The following is a 23,391-nucleotide window of genomic DNA, read 5'->3' as shown; positions in this document are numbered from 1 at the left end:
ATATTGTTTTCAACATTCTGAACAGTTTTTAGAAAATCGAATTGACAGTTTTTTGACAAAAATAAAAAAAACTTAAACAATAATATTAATAAAAGTTGGTAAAAATTGATTTTCAAAAATTTGAGATATTGGCTTTAAACTATTTTTATTTTTTTTAAAAATTTTGTTGTCAAATCATCATTTTGTCAAATTTTGAGAAAAATCGAATTGACGTTTAATTTACAAAAAATAAAAACTTAAAAGAAAATTCAACAAAAGTAAGTAAAAATTTACTTTTGACTCAAATAGCTTTTCAAAAATTAAAAATATTGTCTTCAAACTTTTTTTATTTCACAGAAAAAATTGCTTTCGATATTCAGTAATTTTTTTTATAAAGGGCCGTTTTTTCATAAAAAAAAAATCTAGAAGAAATTTGGTAAAAATTGATATTCGGTTCTTGATATCTCTCAAATTAATTTCAATCATCGAATATGTAAAAATTTAAGAAATTCTACTTAAATTGGTAAATATTTGTTTTCGACTAAGAATCTATTTAACAAATCTTAGATTTTTAAACTAAACTACATATATTCTTTATATGACAAATATTGTTGGTAATTTAAAATTTTTAAGAATAATTCAACTAACAACTTTACCAGACTCAATATTGAGCCTGGTAAAGCATTCCACATTCGTGTTGTACGATTAAAAAAAGAATCTCTTGCCCATGTTCTGCATTTCACTTATTGAGAAAACATTTTGCGAAAGTGAATTTTAGTGTTCCACAATTCGTTATTTTAAATTAGATTTTCGAACATGCAAATGAATGTTCTCTATTTCGGTTTGTTCCATATTTTGATCTCATTCAAATCACTTTTGTTTAATTCTGTGAATTCATCTTTGACAGCTTCCTTCTGATAGTAATCGGAGGGTTGCAGTAAGTTTTTGAATTGAAGGAATCGATGAAGGTATTATAAAAGGTTCGATTTCAATTAGAATATATAAAAAAGCGTCTTTGCTTGATCTAAAATTATAATGAAAGCTTGAAAGGGGAAATTAAGAATTTACTTTATTTATCAGAACAATTCTGCATAATTTTCACACAATTAAATTGTGTCAGATAAATCCACTAAATTTGATTTGTCTCGCAAAATTCGTCTTCTAATTATTTCTCTTGAATTTCTTTCACTTAAAATTGTCAATAATATTGCATCCATTTTCAAAACAGAAACAAATTTACTTGAGAAACAAAATAAAAATGGATGATCGTCCAGTTCTAACAGCTCGAAGCAATTTCGAAGTTTTCGAAATCGATAGAATTGAAATTGAAAAGTGATTTCAATTCACTTTCGATTGAAATTCGGAACATGGGCGTCATTGGGCCTAAGGGTTGAATTATTTGAGGGGAGAAACGCAACTGGATATTTCAAGAGAAAATTGCCCATGAAAATAGCGATAAAATAATGACAGACATGAAACCTTACGACAAGAAGCTCAAGAGATTCAAGAACTTCGGTTAGGCAACGGTCATCTATCATTTTTAAAGGTTTTTTTTAATTCTGTCTAAGAGACTGAAGTTGGTTATTGGAGCACCTGCACAGATATGGTAATTGTTCTCAAATTTCGGACAAATATAGGCTTTATAAATTATAAACAGATCACAATGGTTAAAAGCCCTAGCAGCGGGTTTGCCGACTTCAACTATGTGCTGACTACACAAGGGATGGTTTATCATGCACACAACTAAAGGGTGATTTTTTTGAGGTTAGGATTTTCATGCATTAGTATTTGACAGATCACGCGGGATTTCAGACATGGTGTCAAAGAGAAAGATGCTCAGTATGCTTTGACATTTCATCATGAATAGACTTACTACGAGCAACGCTTGCAAATAATTGAATTTTATTACCAAAATCAGTGTTCGGTTCGAAATGTGTTTCGTGCTTTACGTCCGATTTATGGTCTACATAATCGACCAAGTGAGCAAACAATTAATGCGATTGTGACCAAGTTTCGCACTCAGTTTACTTTATTGGACATTAAACCAACCACACAAATGCGTACAGTGCGTACAGAAGAGAATATTGCGTCTGTTTCTGAGAGTGTTGCTAAAGACCGTGAAATGTCGATTCGTCGCCGTTCGCAGCAATTGGGTTTGTGTTATTCGACCACATGGAAGATTTTACGCAAAGATCTTGGTGTAAAACCGTATAAAATACAGCTCGTGCAAGAACTGAAGCCGAACGATCTGCCACAACGTCGAATTTTCAGTGAATGGGCCCTAGAAAAGTTGGCAGAAAATCCGCTTTTTTATCGACAAATTTTGTTCAGCGATGAGGCTTATTTCTGGTTGAATGGCTACGTAAATAAGCAAAATTGCCGCATTTGGATTGAAGAGCAACCAAAAGCCGTTCAAGAACTGCCCATGCATCCCGAAAAATGCACTGTTTGGTGTGGTTTGTACACTGGTGGAATCATTGGACCGTATTTTTTCAAAGATGCTGTTGGACGCAACGTTACGGTGAATGGCGATCGCTATCGTTCAATGCTAAAACACTTTTTGTTGCCAAAAATGGAAGAACTGAACTTGGTTGACATGTATTTTCAACAAGATGGCGCTACATGCCACACCGCTCGCGATTCTATGGCCATTTTGAGGGAAAACTTCGGAGAACAATTCATCTCAAGGAATGGACCGCTAGTTGGTCACCAAGATCATGCGATTTGACGCCTTTAGACTATTTTTTGTGGGGCTACGTCAAGTCTAAAGTCTACACAAATAATCCAGCAACTATTTCAGCTTTGGAAGACAACATTTCCGAAGAAATTCGGGCTATTCCGGCCGAAATGCTCGAAAAAGTTACCCAAAATTGGACTTTCCGAATGGACCACCTAAGACGCAGCCGCGGCCAACATTTAAATGAAATTATCTTCAAAAAGTAAATGTCATGGACCAATCTAACGTTTCAAATAAAGAATCGATGAGATTTTGCAAATTTTTTTTTTAAAAGTTCTCAAGCTCTTAAAAAATCACCGTTTAGAACTGAAAATCTATCAGTTTCCTTGATGCAATTACCACCAATGGATCGTGTCTTTGGGGGAAGGTTACGATTTTGCGATTTAATATTTTAATTTTTCCAATCGAATGCGTATCCGCTTGTACATCCCGAATACTTTTATGTGGTTTAAGCTTTAACGTCAATGGAAATTTTGAATTCATATTTAACCATATTAAATTAAGAAAATTCTAATCATTTCCAATGAATTCTTGGGACAAATTTTGTGGCTGAAGCAAAAAGTCACGATCAAAAACATACATATATTTATAATTCATTCTTATATATGTACTGCTGTACACCTAACAAAAGTCTAAACAACATCGAATCAAATAAATTATTGTCTGTCAGTTCAATCAGCACTTAAAAATTTTAAATAATTAGAGTCACAATACTCTGTATTCAATTCCCTGTCTTATGAGTTTAATGAAAATGTATTATTTTATGAATATACATTTTTATCATAAAATTAGACACTGTGCTTGAGCTTCTGTCTCAGCCAGCGAGAAGACGCCATACAATCTATTAATAAATTCAATTGAAGAGAAGACGCTAAAAAATTAATATACCAAAACAATTTAAACTACATACACATCAGTTTGACTTACTTGTTGCTTGTAGAGCATTCTCGAAGTATTCTGAACCCTTGGCCGGTTGGGGTTGCCCAGCAATGACATCGGTTCCTAAAGTTATTGTTCTACTTGTACCAATACCAGTCTCAACTGCTGCTGTCCCTCCCGCAGCTTCCTCAACTGTTGAATTTGTGTCTAGAAAGAAGAAAGGGAGGTACACATTGGATGCATGTTTTATAAGACTATATCAACAAAGATTTTAACTCTATAATGTAGAGATCAATAAACAAATTAAGAACAATATAAAATAAGAAAACTTATGAAGAAGTGACAAAACGATTGACTCAAGTTTAATTGAGTAAAATAACCTTTTTTTACCCAGAATATACTGGAAGACATACGTACATCCCATGGTCAAGATTCAAGATTCCAATATATCAGTAATTTAGTTTCAAATTGGTTATGGATCTTGATTATGATAGACTAAGAATTATTGGCGCTTTGATCATCTGTAGTAATGTAAGTAATTTTACACGTCAAGAAACTTAATATTTTAATCGAAATTAAAAATGTTTTAAAATGGATGTACAGTGAGTGTCATTAATATTCGGTTTTACTTTTGTTGGTTTTTTTGTAGTAAAAGCTGAATTTAGTTTTTTTATTTGGTTATTTTATAAATTAGTATATTATTCCCTAAATATTTCATTAAAAAAATGTTTGAAATCACTTAACTGCATCAAATTATACGATAAACAACTCAAAAATATCACATGTAAGCTCTTCATTAATATTCGTTTTTTTTGTTTTCCTTGCAGAGTTTGACATTTGCTCCGATCAACAGTTTGTCTATTCAAGAGTACCGTTGAAATAAAATGTTGACTAGACGTTTGCATACATTTTTAAAACGATTTAGTGTAAGATCGTTTGGAAGGAAAAAATGCAAGCCTTGAACAAAACCTTGTTAACTATTTTTCACCATAATAAAGGTAAAACATACAAAACAAAATTGCTGATATTTTAGACAAGAAGCCAAACACTGTTGGTGATATTGTGCGCAGGTATAAAAGAGAAGGAAGGATCGAACGAAAGACGCAGATGGGTCAACCAAAAAAGTTAACAACGAAAGAAGAACGGATTGTAGTAAGAAAAATTAGAGCAAATCCTCGTTTAAGTGGTACAAAAACTGTGCAAGAAGTGTTAATGGAATGCAAAAAGAAAATATCTGCATCAACGGTACGCTGAACCATAACGACAATGGTCGTGTTGCCCGAAAAAAGCCATTATGAATGCGCAACGGGCAAATTCGGATCAAATTTGCGAGGTAACACAAAAATAAGGATGCAACTTGGTGGGATGATGTAATATTTGCTGACGAAAGTAAGTACAACCTCTTTGGATCGGATGGAAGAGTTATGGTGTGGCGCAAGCCAAATGAAGAGCTTAAAAGCAGGAACATAAAGCAAGCAGTGAAGCATGGAGGCGGGCACATCATGGTTTGGGGGTACATTTCGGCAAGAGGCAAGGGAAATTTAGTATTCATCAACAGTATATGGAAAAAGAAATACTATTTGAAGATCCTAAAAGAAAATTTTTAAGGAATTTCAAATTTTATCAGGACAACGACCCTAAGCAGAAGGCGTATGTTGTAAGGGAATGGCTTTTGTATAACTCTCCAAAAGTAATCCAAACATTCCACAGTGTCCAGACCTTAAGCTAATCGAGAATTTGTGGGATGAATTGGACCGCCGAGTTCGCGAAAACTCTGTCTCTTCAATAAGTGCACTTAAGCAACGGCTTCAAGAAGAATGAAGCAAAATAGACATTGAATACCTTCAAACAATTATAAAAAATATGCCGAAGCGACTGGACGCAGTTTTATCCAATCAAGGGTATCCAACAAAATATTAAAATCAATGGTAAGAAAGATGAATTAAAAAGTTAACACATGTAAGTATGTACAAAGAACCGAATCGAAAGTGGTATTTTTTGAGTTGTCGTAATCTTTATTAACTTCCCATAGAAAGTTATTGTGATGGGTCCGATTTGTCAAATTGAAAATTTTGACATTTCTAGACGTTTTAAGGTCCCTAGAGACGAAATAAAAGGTTTTTAAAAAGATGTATGCGCGTGCGTGTGTACGTACGTTCCTACGTCCGTACGTTCACGACGTTTTTTTTTTTCGTCGTCCATAGCTCAGGAACCAGAAGAGATATCGATTTCAAATAAATTTTTTTGCACAGATAATAAGGCAGAAAGATTCAGAAAGGGCTCTCAAGAAATTGCGTGGGTGGTTTTTTTACCATAGCAGTTTGAAAGAAAGGTGAAAATTGAGGTTAACCCTAAATATCTTACGAACCAAAAACGCTAGAGACTTAAATTAAATTTTTTTAAATAAAAAAAACTGAAAATAAAAATTGTCACCTCCAAAATTTTAAGACTAAAATATGATTTCATCTCCAAAACAATTTTGTGCAACGAAGAATAATGTTTTTGACATCTGATAATATTTTGAGAAAAATTGAATTGATAGTTTTTTTTTTTATAAAAAATAAAAATCATTACTCAAAATTGGTAAAAATTGAATATCGATTCAAATATCTCTTCAAAAACTTGAAATTTTTGGTTCAATCTTATTTTATCTTATAAGAAATATTGTTTTTAACATTCTGAAAAATGTTGAGAAAAATCGAATAAAAACCTAAAAAAAAAATTAATAAAAAGTTGGTAAAAATTGATTTTCGAATGAAATATCTTTTCAAAACTTTGAGATATTGGCTTTAATTTACTTTTATCTTTCAAAAAATATTGTTGTCAACATTCAATAACATTTTGAAAAAAATCTAATTGACAGCTTTTTTTACAAAAAATTAAAAACCGCAAAAAAATTAACAAAAGTTGGTAAAAAATGATTTTCGACTCAAATATCTTTTCAAAAATTTGAGATAATAGCTTCTTATTAATTTTTACTTTTAAGAAATATTGTTTTCAACACTAGGACTAAGTTTGAGAAAAATCGAATTGATAGTTTTTTTACAAAAAATAAAAACCTAAAAAAAATTTAACAAAAGTTGGTAAAAATTGACTTTCGACTCAAATAGCTTTTCAAAAATTAAAAATATTGGCTCCAGACTTATTTTATTTCACAGAAAATATTGTTCTCGATATTCAGTAATTCTTATATAAAAATCCAACAATCCGTTTTTTTATAAAAAAATGAAATCTACAAAAAATAGTACGCAAATTTGGTAAAAATTGATACGAGTACATATAGACAAACTTTTAAGCAAGACAAATGGACAGACGGGATGGGAAGTTATCAGTGTGGGTCACATCCCAGCCTCTTTTTTGTTTTTTTTTTTGTTAATTTGATATTTTAATAAAAAAATGTATACATGTATATTGAAATTATTAAATACAAAATATTTTAAGGAAAAACTAGTTTTTAACTTTTTTTAAAGTGAAAAGTAAAGTGTTTTTTTTGGAAAAAAATAAATAAAACGAATATTAATGCCACTCACTGTACATTGTACATTTAAAATGTGTATTCATTACGTGCATGATAAATAATCATGTTGATCTTTTAGGTTTAGTTTTCGTTTTTAAATGTGTTTTTTTTTGAAATTTGTTCGTGGTCACTTAGGCGTATGTGTAACATTTCGGTTATTTTATAAACTTCAAAGTTTAATTTCCAGTTCTTGCAGTTAAATATTTAAAAAATATATCAATATAAATATGTCTGCATTTCTGTCACTTTGTGTCCAACAAACAGTTTGGTCAATTTTTTTATTTTACTCAAACATACTTTTAGGAGTTCTGTTTTTCTCATTAATGTGTACTACTAAAAGCGTTGCAATTTAAAATCAAAAGCTCTTTGATGCTTAAAAACTGACATCATTGATTATAAAGTATAGAAAATAATATATTTCAAATATTCACAAAAAAAGAGGAAATAGACTCGTATGAAAAAAACTGATTAGGCTCTCCAGTTAGTGAAATCTTTGTAAATTATTGTTTTATTAATTTGAATTTAAAAATAAAGAATCTGATCTGAAAATGTACATATATTTAGAACATAGAAAATAGTTAAACGAGGATGAATTGTATAATCTTGGAGGCCAATTACGGTTACCAAACATTTCCTTGAATAAATCAATTGTGGTACAATCTATCTGACATGTTGCGGAGTCTTGTTGAAGGCACAGCTCCTGCACATCATTGTTGTTTGATTGGTGAACGAAAAATTCAGTAATCCTGTCCCTATAACTGTCACTATTGACTGCAATATTTTGGTCAACATACAATTATTCCATACGGATCCATGAATAAAATATCTATGATTTTCAAAATAAATGTTTATCTTAAAATGGTAAAATGAACGAACATAAATCACTTGACAGCTAGAAAAATGGCCGCCAATTAAAATAGTGATGCCAATTTAAAGTTCTATACCTCTAAGAAAAACACGGTGTAGGGCTTTACTCTTATTTTGGTAATTATCAGGTTGACGAAGCTGTTATATTTAAACCAAGAGTTAGTTTTAAAGTTAAATAATCGCGTTGATAACTTTTGAAACAAATTAAATTCTTATTTTCCAGTTACCATCGAAAGTGGCTTAGATCTTATACGTATCAGAATACAAAATATAAAAGTTGTTGTATTCCTTCCTGTTGTTGTGACAATACAACTTCAAACTAAACATGATGAGGAAATAACCTTTATGCGGCTCCTGCCCAAGCTGAAATGGAAAGAGGCTAACAGCCCTATATTGGTTATCAAATATCTATCAATATTTTTGATAAATAGTGAATTAAAAGATCTTTTGTGAATAGCTTATTGATAAACTCGGTATTACGGCCATCAAACATATTGATACCCATCAAATATTCTATCAGCTACAAAATTTTCGTTGAAAAATGTATCAAATATTCGTAAATATTAAAAAATTGTAATTTAAATACGATTTAAACATTTTTTTTTTGTAGTTTTTATTGAATATAGAAATTGAAGAATGAAATGCCTCCACTAGAATTGTTGTTTGAAGGAAATTGTACTGAGGAACGAAGGCTTATCGTGCAAGCTAAAATAAACAGTATTACGAGATGCTTTAAACCCACTGGACAAATTATAAATTTGTTTTCATTTTCAAACTTGTGTCAGATTTATAACAAGCCGAATGTTGTCCACCAAATTGTACTTCCTCCGTTTAACTGATATTGAGCGTTCAGTTTGTGGAACATGCCTAATGTATCAAATTATCGCAGCCCGTAAACAGTTCTTATTTATATACAGCTTATAAATTGTTTGGTATTTTTTGTATTGACAACAAACATTTTAAAACGAAATGTTTTACCAAAACACAAGAACTTAACACAAATGACAAACGTCAAACACCAAACAAAACCTATTCACGATCTTATATTGATTAGTATTCACAATGGGTAAAACATTATCATTTAATATTCATAGTACCAAATTATCAATAAATTGATAGAAGTTATCAGTTATCAAATAATTGATAGTTGATAGCCATAATAGGGCTGTAAGGCTCAGCAGTATCGACGATCTCTAGACTTGCAACTCCAATCACTTTAAATCGGGAACTTTTCCCTCTTGAAACGGATTGTGAAAGCCTCATACCCACAAGAAGGAGTCAACCAAAAGAAATAAAATACAAAAAAAGAACCCTGGTTTGATTATGAATGTCTAAAAGCTCGTAAAACATCATTTTGCGTGGTCGAGAATTTCACCCAAGGATTATTTAGGGGTTTTTATATAGAGGCCAATAAGAAGTTTAAAGAACATTTTAAGACTTAAAAAAATGTTATACGCTGAAAAGCAAGTAGACCGATTAACATCTTGTTAGAGCTCCGTTGATTTTTGGAAACTGGCTTGGGAGCTGAATGTTAAACGTTTTACTATACCCACAAAACTGTCTTCAAATGTAATGTTTTCTCATTTCAAGGATCTTTTAACTCCTGTAATAACGCCGACAAAGTGGCAATTAGCAGCATCTGGATTCGTAGTCGACTCTCTGGACTGTGCATTTACATATAGCGAGTTGGTAGAAACGCTTAAAGATGGAAAAGCAGCCGAATCGAATGGTATTCCAGTGGAATTTTTTAAATATGGGACTGACATGCTCAAAGCATGTCGCAAGATGAATTTGAGATGCTATTATATCCAATCCACAAAAAAGGATCGTTGTTGGATGCAGCTAACTACAGAGGGATTTCCTTTTTAAATGCATCTTACAAGATATTTACAACGATGATGCATAAGCGTCTTGTTAGCTGGATTGAGACCGGAAACTTGTTAAGGGAGTTCCAGGCTGGATTTAGACCAGGATATTCCGCAATAGATAATGTTTTTATATTCAGGAGTTTGGCAGAGAATTGCTTGAATCAAAGGAAATAGCACGACTGAAATTAAGTCTCTCATTCCGCCTTCCCAATCATTGTAGCGTGTTCCAGGCGGAACTTTTGGCGATTAAAGAAGTCTTGTCTTGGCTCAAAGAGAACGCGATATCAACATCTGATATCCGTATTTTCTTTGACAGCCAGGCCGCTATCAAATCTCTGGACTCTGTCTCTACAAACTCTATAACAGTCCATAACTGTCGATCATCTCTAATGGAAATGGCGCAACAGTTTAATATTCACCTTTGCTGGGTGCCGGGCCATAGAGACATTCCAGGTAACTGCAAGGCAGATGAACTCGCCAGGAACGGTACAGTACAGCCCATCCTACCATGTTTGGCAAGTACTGGCATACCAATCGCTACTTGTAAACTGTTGCTAATGCAAGACGTTGTGAGGAGGGCAGGCACCAGGGTGAACAACATCACCACATGTCAAGCCACAAAGAACATCTGGCCAACACTGGATTTAAAACGTTCAAGGTGCTTGTTCTCTCTAAGCAGATCGCATATAAGCTCTATAATAGGTGTCATAACCGGACACCGTCTAATAGGAAAGTACGCCACGAGACTAGGCGTATTCTCAAATGACTTTTGCAGAAGCTGTATGGACGAGAAAGAGGAAGAAACGGTTCTTCATCTTCTCTGAACATGCCCTGCTCTAGCTTGAAAACGCAAGTATTACCTAGGAGAATTCTTCTTTAACGACCTAAACGATCTAAATCATATCGGTATAATCAGCCTCTCACGTTTCGTAATGGACTCAAGCTGGTTCCATTGAGCTTAGGAAGAAGCCTCAAGATTTATGTGGTATCACAATGGGCCATTAAACTGGCCTAAGTGTGTCCGTTTTCATCTTGGACAGCCACTATAACCTAACCTAACCTAAGGAAAAAGCAGCTTTTGATACAATCGATAGAGTTGCACTTTTCTATAAGCTGTCTTTACAATGAACTTCAATGAAATCCCAAGACTTTTCTTGGGATTTCATTGAAGTTTGAACGCGTTCTTGAGCGGAACAAGGGCAGCTGTATGGACAGGTGAAGAATTCTCAGACTGGTTTGAAACCTCATCGGGAGTGAGACAAGGTTGTACATTAAGCCCTAGCTTGTTTACAGGAATCACTGGAAACTCTGCAGCTCATGATTAACAGGGCTTACCAGTATTGTCACCTATGGAATTTAATAGTTATTAAAAGTGGTGGTAGACGTAATGCATCAAATGAAAAATGGAGCAATAATCTTGAAAATATTGAATGTAGGCGAGAATACAAATACTTTGGCATTACTGTTACAAATAATTTTAATATGGATAAACACTTCAAAGAGAAACTAATTAAGGCGAAAACTGCTATTAATATGACCTGGAAACAATGCTTCATGAATAAGTTTATAGCACATAGTAGCAAGTTTAAAGAATTTGAAGCAGTAGCTGAGAGCATATTTTTATATGGATCGCAGGAATGGGGATGTAAAAAAGACAATTCGGTTGAAAACTTCTAACGCACTTTACACAAAGAATATTTCATTTGCCGAAAAAAACGCCAAACTACGTAATAATGCTGGAAACGGGTCTCTCTCCTTTGTTTATAAAAACATTGAAGTTGCAAGCGGACTTCTTGCTTAACGTTTTTAAAATGAATGATTCACGGGTCGTGAAAAAAGTGGCCATAAAAGCCATATAAGATCAAAGTAGTTGGTATCGGGAGTGGCAAGATTTTGCTAAGGAATGTCAAATTAATCTTAATTTACCCATCGAGAATTTAACAACCGCTAAAAACATTTTGCATGAAGTCATTGTAAAGGTTGACGAGAAATTTAGAGCTGAATATATTGCTGATGCGTCTCTTTCCTTGTACAGAACAACTTACAGCAGATTAAATCACAACCTAGCAGAGAACAACTATTTTAAGGATTCCAATAATGTCCGTGTGATTTCTGTGATGGTCGAAATACGAGGGGCGTTCAATATATTCTCGGTATCGATAAGAAGGAAAATGCGAATTCAATTTAAATTGTTTTTATTTTCAATATAATCTCCCCTAACATCAATGATTTGTTACATCTTGAGATAAGCTTTTTTAAACCCTCAAAAAAATAAGTTTCCTCTTTCCCTGCAAAATACCCATTTATTGCCGACTTGAGTTCTTCATCATCCGAAAATCTTTTTCCACGAAGACATTTTTTCAAATACGGAAAGAGGAAGTAATCAATAGGGGCAAGGTCTGGACTATAGGGCGGATGTTGAATTTCTTCAAAACCACAATCTCGCACAGCAGACTTGGAAACTCGCGCCGTGTGAACAGGATCGTTGTCATGAAGAAGCAACACACCCGCTGCGAGTTTACCCCGTCTTTTCTTTTTAATTTCCTCTCGCAAATTATGCAAAGTGGAAGCGTAGGATTTGGCGTTGATGGTTTCACCTTTTTTTTTGTACTCAATGAGTAAGATTCCCTTTGAGTCCCAAAAAACTGTGGCCATGAGCTTCCCGGCAGACGGAGTGACTTTGAACTTCTTCGGGGGGTCTGTTCCTTTTTTATGCCACTGTATGGACTCTAGTGAACGTAGTGAACTAAAAGATTTAAATTTCATTCCACACAGTACTGACTTACCACCAGAGTCTAATATGTGCAACCTATCAGAAAGAGAGGATATTGTCCACTTCTTGCGAAGATGCATTATTTTTAGAGAAATCATAAGGAATGTATTTAGAAAAGCTTTCCTAACGAAAGATCAAGTGATAAGTTTATTGAATGAAATGGATGTTGTCAATCTTTACGAATTTTGCAAAACTGCGCTCAGATATAGAAGTGCTATAATTAACGAACATTTTTAAATTATTTGTAATCTATCATGAACTGTTTTTAGTTAAACAATTATAAATACCTTTTTTAATATACAAAATTAATTATATTGAGGGCTTTTTACATTCATTGTGTTTTGTTGTCAACCTAGCAGACGGCGATGGCCATGTTATAATGATTTTTGTAATTGGTTTTGGTGTGTCACACGCTTAGATGAGTTTTACTCTCCGCTTAAAAATAGTCTTTAATGTTTTGTAAAGGAGGCTAACAAATTTTAAATAACATAATGTGTACAAGTATATTAACCTAACCTTTAGGTACACTTTTCTATTGCTGAAATGACAACTTTAGTTATCAAATTATTTTAGAACACTGTCGTCCAGCAAACTACGGTCTAACTATTTAATGTGTATGACTCCCTACATATGAAAGCATTCCCTAATTCCAAAAGTTTTCTAAATATGTCATATTTAAGAGCTAAAACACAATAGTTTAGAGGGTTTTTGCTGCAATTCACGCAGAAATGTAAGAAATTGTTTAGAAACTAAGCTTTTTTTCCAAAAATAAAATATACATTTCTTGTATCCATTTCTATTTATGCTAAGAACGCTAAAAAAATCAAAATTCCAGAAAGTGAGAGAGGATCTGATATGAAGAAATGCCGGGCTTTTCTGACGAAGTTTTTCGAACTCTATTTTCGATAGTCTATTATTACTATCGCCATCAGTCTACTTACTCGTATTGTAATCTTAAAGGGGTCAACAAAACTTAAAAATTTTAGAGAGAAAAATGTTTGGTTCTTGAATTTAAGTAAATAGGTGCTTTTGAGTACCTACATAATTTCTCTAAAAAATTAAATTAAAACAAATTAAGGTAAACAGATAAGTTGGAAAGAAACGTTTGTGTAGCACTCACAAATTACACGTTTCAGAATCTCTTTTCACTTCAAATCTCAAGAGATTCAAAGCTTGTTTTTCAATTAGCCATTAGTTTAACAAAAGTATCACTTTTGCTGTTTTTGGGACATTTATATTATTGAAATTACTGTTTAAATATTAGTTCTAGAGCATCCAAAGCAAATTCACTTTAAAAGTATATTTATTTAATTTTTTTTACTAAATATTTTGCTGTTTTTGGGACATTTATATTATTGAAATTCTGGTTTAAATATTAGTTCAAAGCAAATTCACTTTAAAAGTAGAGTTATTTAGTTTTTTTTTTTAAATCTTTTAAGATCTTTTGTATTCAACAGAAACCAATTTTGAAATAAATAAAATGCACTACTGGATCGCTAGAACTTGCTAATTTCTTAAAAAAAAGTCTATTTAAAAATATTTCCTATATTTTACGATTTAAAAATGTACCTGCAAAATAAGTTTTTCTCAAAAATTTGAATGCCATTTTATTTTTCAAAAAATCTAGATTTTTTTTCACAAATCATTTTAAATTTTGTCTAAAAAATATTTCTGGTAAGCACTAAATAAAGAGTTTGTAAATACATGTACATTTTACATTTAAATTTCGTCAAACAAAATTAATATTTTTTTAAAAAATCAAACAAAAATACAATTTTAATCATAAAAAATCATCATCAATTTGATCATCAAAAAGAGCTTGCACAGAAAGAGAAGATTATTGTAATCGGTCCATTAGTTCTTGAGAAAACTTAAAACAAAATTAAGGTTTTTGAGGGGTACCGTTCTGGAGCAATACTAACATATATTTTTCCTGTAGAAAGAAGCCAAATTAAGAACACAAAATTTAGAAAAAGTTTTAGAAAAATTACATGTTTTAACCAAAAAATTTGTATGGGCAAGTCGCAAGTGAAAATCACTTCAATGTTCACTATTTATGTGTGTAAAAAATATTAAAAAAAAAATAAAATTGAAGGCTAGTGGAATTTAAACTCAACTTAATATAAAATTAATGATCTCTTATTTAAGGTTTCTTCTTAAGAACCTGAATATTTGCTCTTTTTCCTAAAAACAATTTTTATGAAAATAATTTAAAGCATTACTAAAGTTTTTTCAAATTCTAAATTGAGTGAAAACAAACATTTCAGTTGTTTTTGACAGCAAACCACTTTTTGGTGAATGTGGTTAAATTACTAATAAATCTATAGATGAAATATTTTTTTATACAACTTAACTTTAGCTTTATGGCTCATATGGCCCCTCCCCCTGGATCGTCAGTTGGTCAGAAGTTGATAAATTAGTGCTGTGGTTTTGGAATAGGACTGAATATCCGATTCGTATTATGATCATGGTCCAATCTTCAGTCAAGAGTAGTACTTTAAGCAACAAAGTTTAAGGAAGTAAAATACAAAACTTAAATAATTTAAAATATAATAAACGAAATACGATTAGTTTTGAATTGAAGGGAATTCCTACGAAAAAGCAAACAAATTATCTCCCACGGGGGGTCATGACCCCTACGGCCCCCTCCTGGATCCGCCATTGCTAAACAGATAGTATTTTTAGGTCACAATTTTTACTGTATACAAATACATATTTAAATGTCTGCCAATTTCGCGATATTTTTTTAAATGAAACAAATTTTGCAGACGATTTTATTGCTATGGGTTGAAGGAGCACATTTTCAATCTTATTTATTTCTTTTAGGTTTGTGACGTATACTTAAAAGTTAATGGAATCTTCCAAATGTTTGTCATCATTTTTTAATCAGTTGATATATTTCTATATATGTATGTATAAATTAAAAGCTTTATATTTAAAATTTAAAAACAAAGATTAAGAAGTACGAAGTGATCTACCAAAATAAAATATGAAAACCGTTGCAGATAAATATGAGTTTACCAACTTTGCCTATTTTTCCAGTCATATCTTTTTTTTATTATTAATTGTTTATTTTCATTCCATTCTCTATGTACAATTTTAATAATGTAAACATAAATATTAATTTAGAAAAAAAATAGTAGGTATCATTCTATAGTTGAAAACTAGAGGCGAATAAACCATATCAGGAAATATAAAGCATTATGCATAAAACTAATGAATATTTGGGGTACTGTGTTACATGTAAATAGCAACAACTTTAAAAACATAATAATTATTAAATGAAGTTAAACAAAATTTGAAAAGAAAAGTTAATACAAAGCTAAAAAGTTATGCTATACTTAAAACAGATTTTTGACCATGGAACTGTTTCAAAGAGCCATATTTTTACTGATTTTAAAAATAAATTAGGATATTGAAGTTTTTTAGTTTCAAAACGCAACTGATTAAAAAGTTTAGGTGCTGTTGCAGTGTAAAAAATTGAGAATTGAGTTCTATAACTCATTGGAATATTAACTAAAAATAGATTATTAATTTTTAAGCTATGTGTATTTGAGTTTCTGAGTATCTGACTGTATCCACTTCTTATGAAGTAAACTTTAAGAACTTTATATGCATAAAGGTGTTTCAACGGCAAGATACGACGATCTTGAAATAAAGGCCAACTACTTGTCAACCTTGATTTCTTACAAATGATTCGGACAATAATGTTTCTGAGATGTAATTATTTGATCAAGTGTGTTTTGATATGCACCTCCCCAACTAGTTATTCCATACTGTAGCTTACAATTAACGAGCGCAAAGTATATTGTTGTTAATAGATTTGTTGTACAAGTTCGTTTTAAGAAGGATTTTATCGACAAAAGATAGTTCTAATTGTCTAATCAAAGTGTGTATGTCAGAGCAGGACAAAATGATAAAAAAGTCTAATGCCAAGGAGAGTTCGCTATAAACAGACTCAAGACTTTTGGAGGAATATTAACGTTCAAAATGAAAATGGTCTTAATCTGTACCATTATCCTCAGACCAGAGTTTTTTATAGTATCATTTACGAATAGATACAAAAATTAATTTCATTTTAAATTTTGGCCTTTCGGAATTCTGGGTTTTAGGGATTGTCGAATTTTGAGCATGTGGTTTTTCAGGAATGTGGAGTTTCGGGATTCTATATTTTGGATTTTTGAATATAAGATCTTTAGGCTCTAAGGTTTTAGGGATTTTAGTTTTCGGGATTGTGTCCGTTTCTCATTAAAAACATAAACAAACGGTTGTGAATTTAAATAGACTATTTTATTTTCAATGTTATTTGTTGATAAACTTTTTGTGTAGGATTTCTCGGAAGAACAATATTTTCCAAAAACCCAAAATGAGACTAAAACAGTTCCCTAGGTTAGTGTTACAGCAAATTTCAGCTAGACTTTAAAGATTTTGAGATGTATTAAAATACAGTGCCAGAAAGTTGTTTTTCTACAAGAAAGCTCTTAGAAAAAACAACGGTTTCAAAAAATGTCAAATATAGAAAATATGGTTTTATAGCAATTCCTTTCCTGTTCGTTTTATAAAAAAAATTGTCAGTTATTTGAAACCATATTTATTTCCACAAATTGAGGTTCTTAAATAAATAAATAAATTAGGTAGTGCAATAGTCCGTAGAGAACTAGGGCCTTGTGACTTTCACCTCTTAATCAAAAAAAAATGCAAATTAATATTTATGCATACAAAATTTCGTCGAAACCACAAAAGAGTTCTTTTCTTATTTTTTTTTAATGACGAAATTTTTGATAAAAAAATTAGCTCTCGATTTTAAGTGCCGACAATTTTCTTTAAGAAATAAATAATTTCTATTTCAAATCATCTCTTTAATTTCAAAATATGACCATTTAAAAAATGTATTGTTTTGAATTTTACCATATTTTTTTCCGTGTCTTTCTATAGAATTTTCTAAAACTAAAATAACAATAACATCATTTTGTGTGAGATACAAAAGTTTTAAGTCAACATTTTACTTTGTGCTAATAATACTAGAATTGAAAACAATTTCTTATCGGTTTTTTGCTATGTTTGGAGGTTTTCGTATTATGAAAAATATTTCTCAGTTGCATTTTTCTAAAAAAAAATTATTATTTCAAAAAAGATTCTTAGTAGAAATCTAATTTTTATCAATTTTAGCAGCATTTTTTTTAAAGTTTTTATTTCTAATACAGATTGGATTTTTTTTCGAACATTATCTTACATAACAACAAAATTTTGCATAGCATGAAACATTTTTGAAGTTAAACTCTGTTCCCGGAATATTTGAATCGAAAATCAGTTTTTAATAATTCTGCGTAGTATTTCTTTTTAACTTCCTATAGGAAGCTATTGTAATCGGTCTGATTTGTCAAAGTGAATATTTTGAAATTTTTCGACGGTTCAGTGTCCCTAGAAGCTAAATAAAAGGTTTTTAGAGAGATGTCTGTGCGTGCATGTTTAATTACGTTCGTACGCCCATATCTCAAGAACAAGCAAAGATATCGGCTTCAAATAAATTTAAAGATAGTGATGCAGAAATATGAAGGAAGGATTCTCAACAAAATTTAGTGTTTTTTTATCACAGCAATTTAAAAAAAAAATTAACGAATTCGATTTCAAAACAATCATTAGCACATCCATCAGTCATATGTTCCTGAATGGAAGATAACATTACAGTCCAAGACTGGAACTGTGTGTTTTAAATTGCAGACCATTACTTTTGTTTTTTCACTTAAAATCATAGCGACGATTTCAAATAGCGAATTGCTAACATATGTCAGAGCCATATCATCAGCAAACGCTGTTATTTTGCTAATTAATGATTGTTTGAATACAGAGTTGAATTATATCAAAAACAATATTGGACCTAGGACAGATCCTTGAGGAACACTGGTGGTAAGCTCCTGACTGAAAGTCCCTAGATCTTCCATCGATTCTTACTCTTTGATGTCTTGCGGATGAATAGAAAGCAAACCAATCAAAAACCGGGCCTATAAATCCATTGCCTTAGTACATTTAAATCTTTTTGTAATATAGCGATCATTTCAAATAGCGAATTGCTAACTTATGTCAGAGCCATATCATTAGCGAAACTGTTATTTTGCTAATTAATGATTGTTTGAAGACAGAGTTTATGTATATCAAAAACGATATTGGACCTAGCACAGATCCTTGAGGAACACCAGACTGAACATCGCTAAATATTCCATCAATTTTAACTCTTTGATGTCTTGCGGATGAAGAGAAAGCAAATCAATCGAAAACCGGGCCTCTAAATCCAGCCTTATAATTTTTTCCTAAAAGGATTTGATGATTGACCAAATCAAATGCTTTAGTCAGATCAATAAACAACGCTAAAACACTTTTATTGTTGTTAAAACCTTCACTCACCTCACTGCAAAACTTTAATATGGCATCGTCAGTACATAAACCTTTACAAAAACCAAATTGGTCGTTGCTCAAAAAAATCTTTTCTGTCTAAAAAAGCCAACATACGATCCTTTATGAGTTTTTCAAAAAGTTAAGAGAACGTTGGTAATATGGAGATTGGCCGGTATTGACTCATATAACACTACGACTACCCTTTTTAAACAACGGCATGACTTCAGATTCTTTCAAAATTCGATCGCAAAAATCAAAGAATTATGTATGAGGAAGTAAGTTTGATTTTGAAATAAAATGTTAACACTTTAGGTTGGATTACATACAGGAAAACCCGCTTTAAGGAAACACTTTTAATATTCACGAAAATTTTCCGTATTTCCGAATATTTATTTAATAAATTCTTATAAAACACTCTACTTGTATAAGAAAAAAGAAATTCACCTACGAACATACAAACCTAAACGTTCCTTATTTGATTTTATTGATTTAAATTCTGTTAAACTAAACTTTCTCTTAACTGGGATTTACTGTAGTCAACTATTGTAGTTGCTAAAGACATATTCAAATATAAAAGATTGAATCCGGTATAAGATAAGTTATTATTGTTATAAACTAATTTAATACCTCACTGTTGACAAAAATTCGTCTATGTATGACACGTGTAAAAAGCTTACTGTGCTAATTATTATATAATTATTTATCACAGCTTGTAATTACTTGAATGTGTACATAATGTATTTGAGTATTAGTACACTGTAACTGTTACGGTAGAATCTTTTATTAGAGGAGAATACAATTAATTTGACCTTGCTGGAAATATAAAGAGAAACCTTTTTCATCTTCTTATTACATTATAGAATTTTGAAATCTGAAAAGTACTAATAAGTGTTTTCTATTTTTATTTTAAAGAAAAGTTCAGCCTAACACGTTAACAAGAAGTTTTATTTGATATCAAATAATTCTTTAAATCCGACTTCGAAATATCTCTATAGCCCCACGTTTTTTAAAGCAATTCAAATCTATAATTCCCTTGATAGTCAATATTCAGTGTCATCGAGTCTTATTTTTAAAAATAAAATTTTCGAATGGCAACATTATAATTTGTCATGTCAAGTATAATTGTCTCCCTTTCGGACGAAAGAGAAAAACAATTATAAACATTGGGCGCACATGATCTCTTCTCGACTAAATTTTAAGGTTATAATTAAAAGAAAGATGAATTTTTGGTTTAGTTGCTAATAGCAAGTTTAAAATTGAAGTTAAAATCTGACCAATTGTAAGTTTTGTATTTTTTGTTAAGAAATATTTCTAATGTTATATATTTTTCTTTAGAAAATAAAATCGAACCAAATAAAATACATTTGAGTTGTTCTTCGATATTTATTCTTGGCCAGAGTTTTTTGTGCTTGCAGCAACATTCAGTTTAAATATTTTAAGAGTTTTATTAACTTTTAAAGCTTTAAAAAGATTTTATAACAATAAAAAGCAGTATCGTTTTAAAAGTATTCCGATTTGAAATCAGTTACAAAGTTTTTTTCAATACAAACTAAAAAGATTTAAACTGGTCTTTGAAAAATCATTACCAATTTATTTTTCATAACTTTTTTGCAATGAATTGTAACCTTATGTTACTTGTTGTTTACAGTTTTATAGAGGTATATTTCAAAACCGTGACTTGATTGAAAAAAAAATACAATTAGAAAATTATTTGTTTGTATTTTTTACAGAAAAATGTCTTAACTTTGTTATCTAATGTATAAATAGCCAAGTTTAAATTGAAAACACAATAAGTTTATTTCAACACAAATCATTTACACAGTTATCAAAAGAACAACTTGGGGCTATCTATTTTTGGTAATTTGCTTGCCTAATTTAATTCAAAAACAAATATTTTTATAGTTAGTAGGTTTATATTTAAATGTTATATTTGCATTATTTTATCAGCAGGATTGTTTATTTTAGTTTAAAAAAGCCATTTCAATCAACATTATGACGCTCGAGCTTAGAAACGGAGTATATCTTTGTTGGATTTAAAAATCGTCACTTATATGGCCAAATAAAGATACATTTTTATAAGAAAAACAAAAATATATTAAATGTAAATATTTTGAAAACAAAAAAAAGAGTTCTTTCTACGAAACAAAGAAGTTTTTATCTTAACAAAGAAAGACAAATTTTAAAATAAGTTCTTTTCAGATTAATTTGTTTTTATTATTTGTGGTGAATGGAACAGAAATTAAAATTGTAACTTAGCTGTCAAAATCTCATTCAAAATTATTTTTATTCAAAACTTCTTTCAAAACTATCTTTAACACTATTTTAACTATAAATTCAAAATACTACCAGTTTCATCAATTTAAAAAAATGAGTCTAATGCTACTGATGAAAATTAATATGATAAATCAAGAATACGTGAGAAACTTAATTCATTTATATCTAATAAATGAATTTAGTGTCCAAAGGAACACTAATACTCATTTTCACAAATTTAACTCAAACATAACATTATTTATTTACTATTAACTTATTTGATACTTATTTAACAAGTATCTTGAGTAACATAGAATGAACTTTCACTTTAACTATCAAACCACTCCACTTTCTAAAAAGAACAGAAAATTATTATTTTTTCACAACACTTAGTAAATATTTTCATAAATGTTTATCTTTATTTCTAATAAGATTAACTAAAATTAAATATCTAAAACAGTTTAAATTTTGAAATCAAGAATATAGTCTTCAATAAAAAAAAAGTTTTTATCCCAGAAAACATCTGTAAATAATTATTGATTGAACGTTTTTCAATTTCAGTTAATTTCGATTTAACGTCCTTTAAGGACAAAATTATTATATTAAGACTAAAGACTTTGGGGATAAAGGGTACTTGAAGCACCCTTGGATTTTGTTACAATTTAATATGTTATTTAGAACACGTTATGTTCCTTTTTCATTTTCAACACACCTTCATTTTCATTTGTTTTCTCACGATATTCGCACATTTTTCGAATGTTTATTTCTCTGTCGTTTTTCTCTTAATATTTACACAACACAATTTTTAAAAAGTTTTTCTATAGATACGAGTTTTTGTTTTTAACTAAATCAAATCATCAAAAATCAAACAATGATAAAAAAAAAGTTAAAATAATTCACATTTCCAGGCGCACAAAATAAAACAAAGGCAGAAAGCGAGCCCTTTTTTCGAAAAATAATATTTGATGAGTAAAACTACCACCTCCGGTATCTGCCTTAAAACTGATCACGATTTCTTACAGAGTCAATGTTTTTATACCCCAATAATTGGAAGTATCTCACTTCACATCTTCATCAATATAAAAGGGGATGAATGAAGAAAACATCAGGTGGTGGTGGCAGAAGATCTGTGCCTCTCAAGTATATACTCTTATAACGACTTGACTATATCGGAGAACTGTTCGAGACACTCTAATTGCCGCACTGATGGGTAAAAGTTATCTATAGTTATTTTTTGGAACTGGCTTATAACCCTCCTCTTACTCTTAAGTCCATGAACTAACTCAATGTGTCTTGGAAAATCGGTTCAAATTAAGATACAAACTCAACTCAATGAACTATAACAATCAACCCCATCCCGAAGTATGAGTACTTACACTTATATTTAACGTGCAAAATAAAAAGAAATAAAAACAATTATAGCTGTGAGAATAAACAAAATTCAGTTCATTCTAATGCTTGTTCAAACAATTATCATCTATCTAGCTTACTAAATAAAATATCAAAAAGTGGGAGTGGTGTCAATATTTACTTAGCCAAAACCATCATCATATCTTCTGCTTCTCCGATTGCGATTGCGATTCCGATCCACAGCGAGAAGCTAGAAATAGCGAATTCAAATTCTCAACTTAATCCCCGCGTTTATGCAGTAAACTTTAAGACAAAAAAACTCAAGACTTGACTTTAATTTACACCCCCATATTCTCCAAACACCGCATATACACCACCTACAAAAGTGACCCACAACCTGCAAAAACCAACTGCAGCTTAAGGAATCTTCATTATAATAATTGTAATTATTATTTATCAGCGGGGTTGGTGTTTGAATTGATATCATTTGAATATAAACTCATATGTACTGTTATAAGTAAAAACAAAAAAATAAAAACAAAAACAAAATCTATGAGACTGAGGCTGTTTAATTATCTTGCTGGTTGGCGCAATTTAGTGGTGACTTTCTTATTGTTGTTACTAGGAGGGTTTTGTCATTTGAGGAGACATCTGGGCTTTACTCGGAAATGTAATTGAAATTTGAATTGATCCGATGGCTGTTTGGCGGTTGCAATAATATAAAGAGGATTGCTCTTCGTCTTTATTTAAACGATTTGTTTATTTTATAGGATTG

General features: G+C 30.9%; 1 protein-coding gene across 1 annotated transcript in view; it reads right to left on the bottom strand.

The window, feature by feature from the left end:
* The window catches only part of LOC129947475 (synaptic vesicle glycoprotein 2B-like), a 36,977-nt gene extending 14,547 nt beyond the window's left edge, over window positions 1-22,430 (bottom strand). Inside the window, exons 1-2 of the mRNA XM_056058047.1 lie at window positions 21,979-22,430; window positions 3,644-3,802 (exon numbers count right to left, since the gene is read on the bottom strand). Of these exons, the coding sequence (XP_055914022.1) occupies window positions 3,644-3,802; window positions 21,979-22,015 (196 nt within the window). The 5' untranslated portion in view covers window positions 22,016-22,430. The remainder of the gene's footprint in view (window positions 1-3,643; window positions 3,803-21,978) is intronic.
* Between the last annotated feature and the right edge of the window lie 961 nt (window positions 22,431-23,391).

Source organism: Eupeodes corollae, chromosome 2, assembly GCF_945859685.1.
Source record: "Eupeodes corollae chromosome 2, idEupCoro1.1, whole genome shotgun sequence".
Lineage (NCBI taxonomy): Eukaryota > Metazoa > Arthropoda > Insecta > Diptera > Syrphidae > Eupeodes > Eupeodes corollae.
This window is presented reverse-complemented; position numbering and strand designations above follow the sequence as displayed.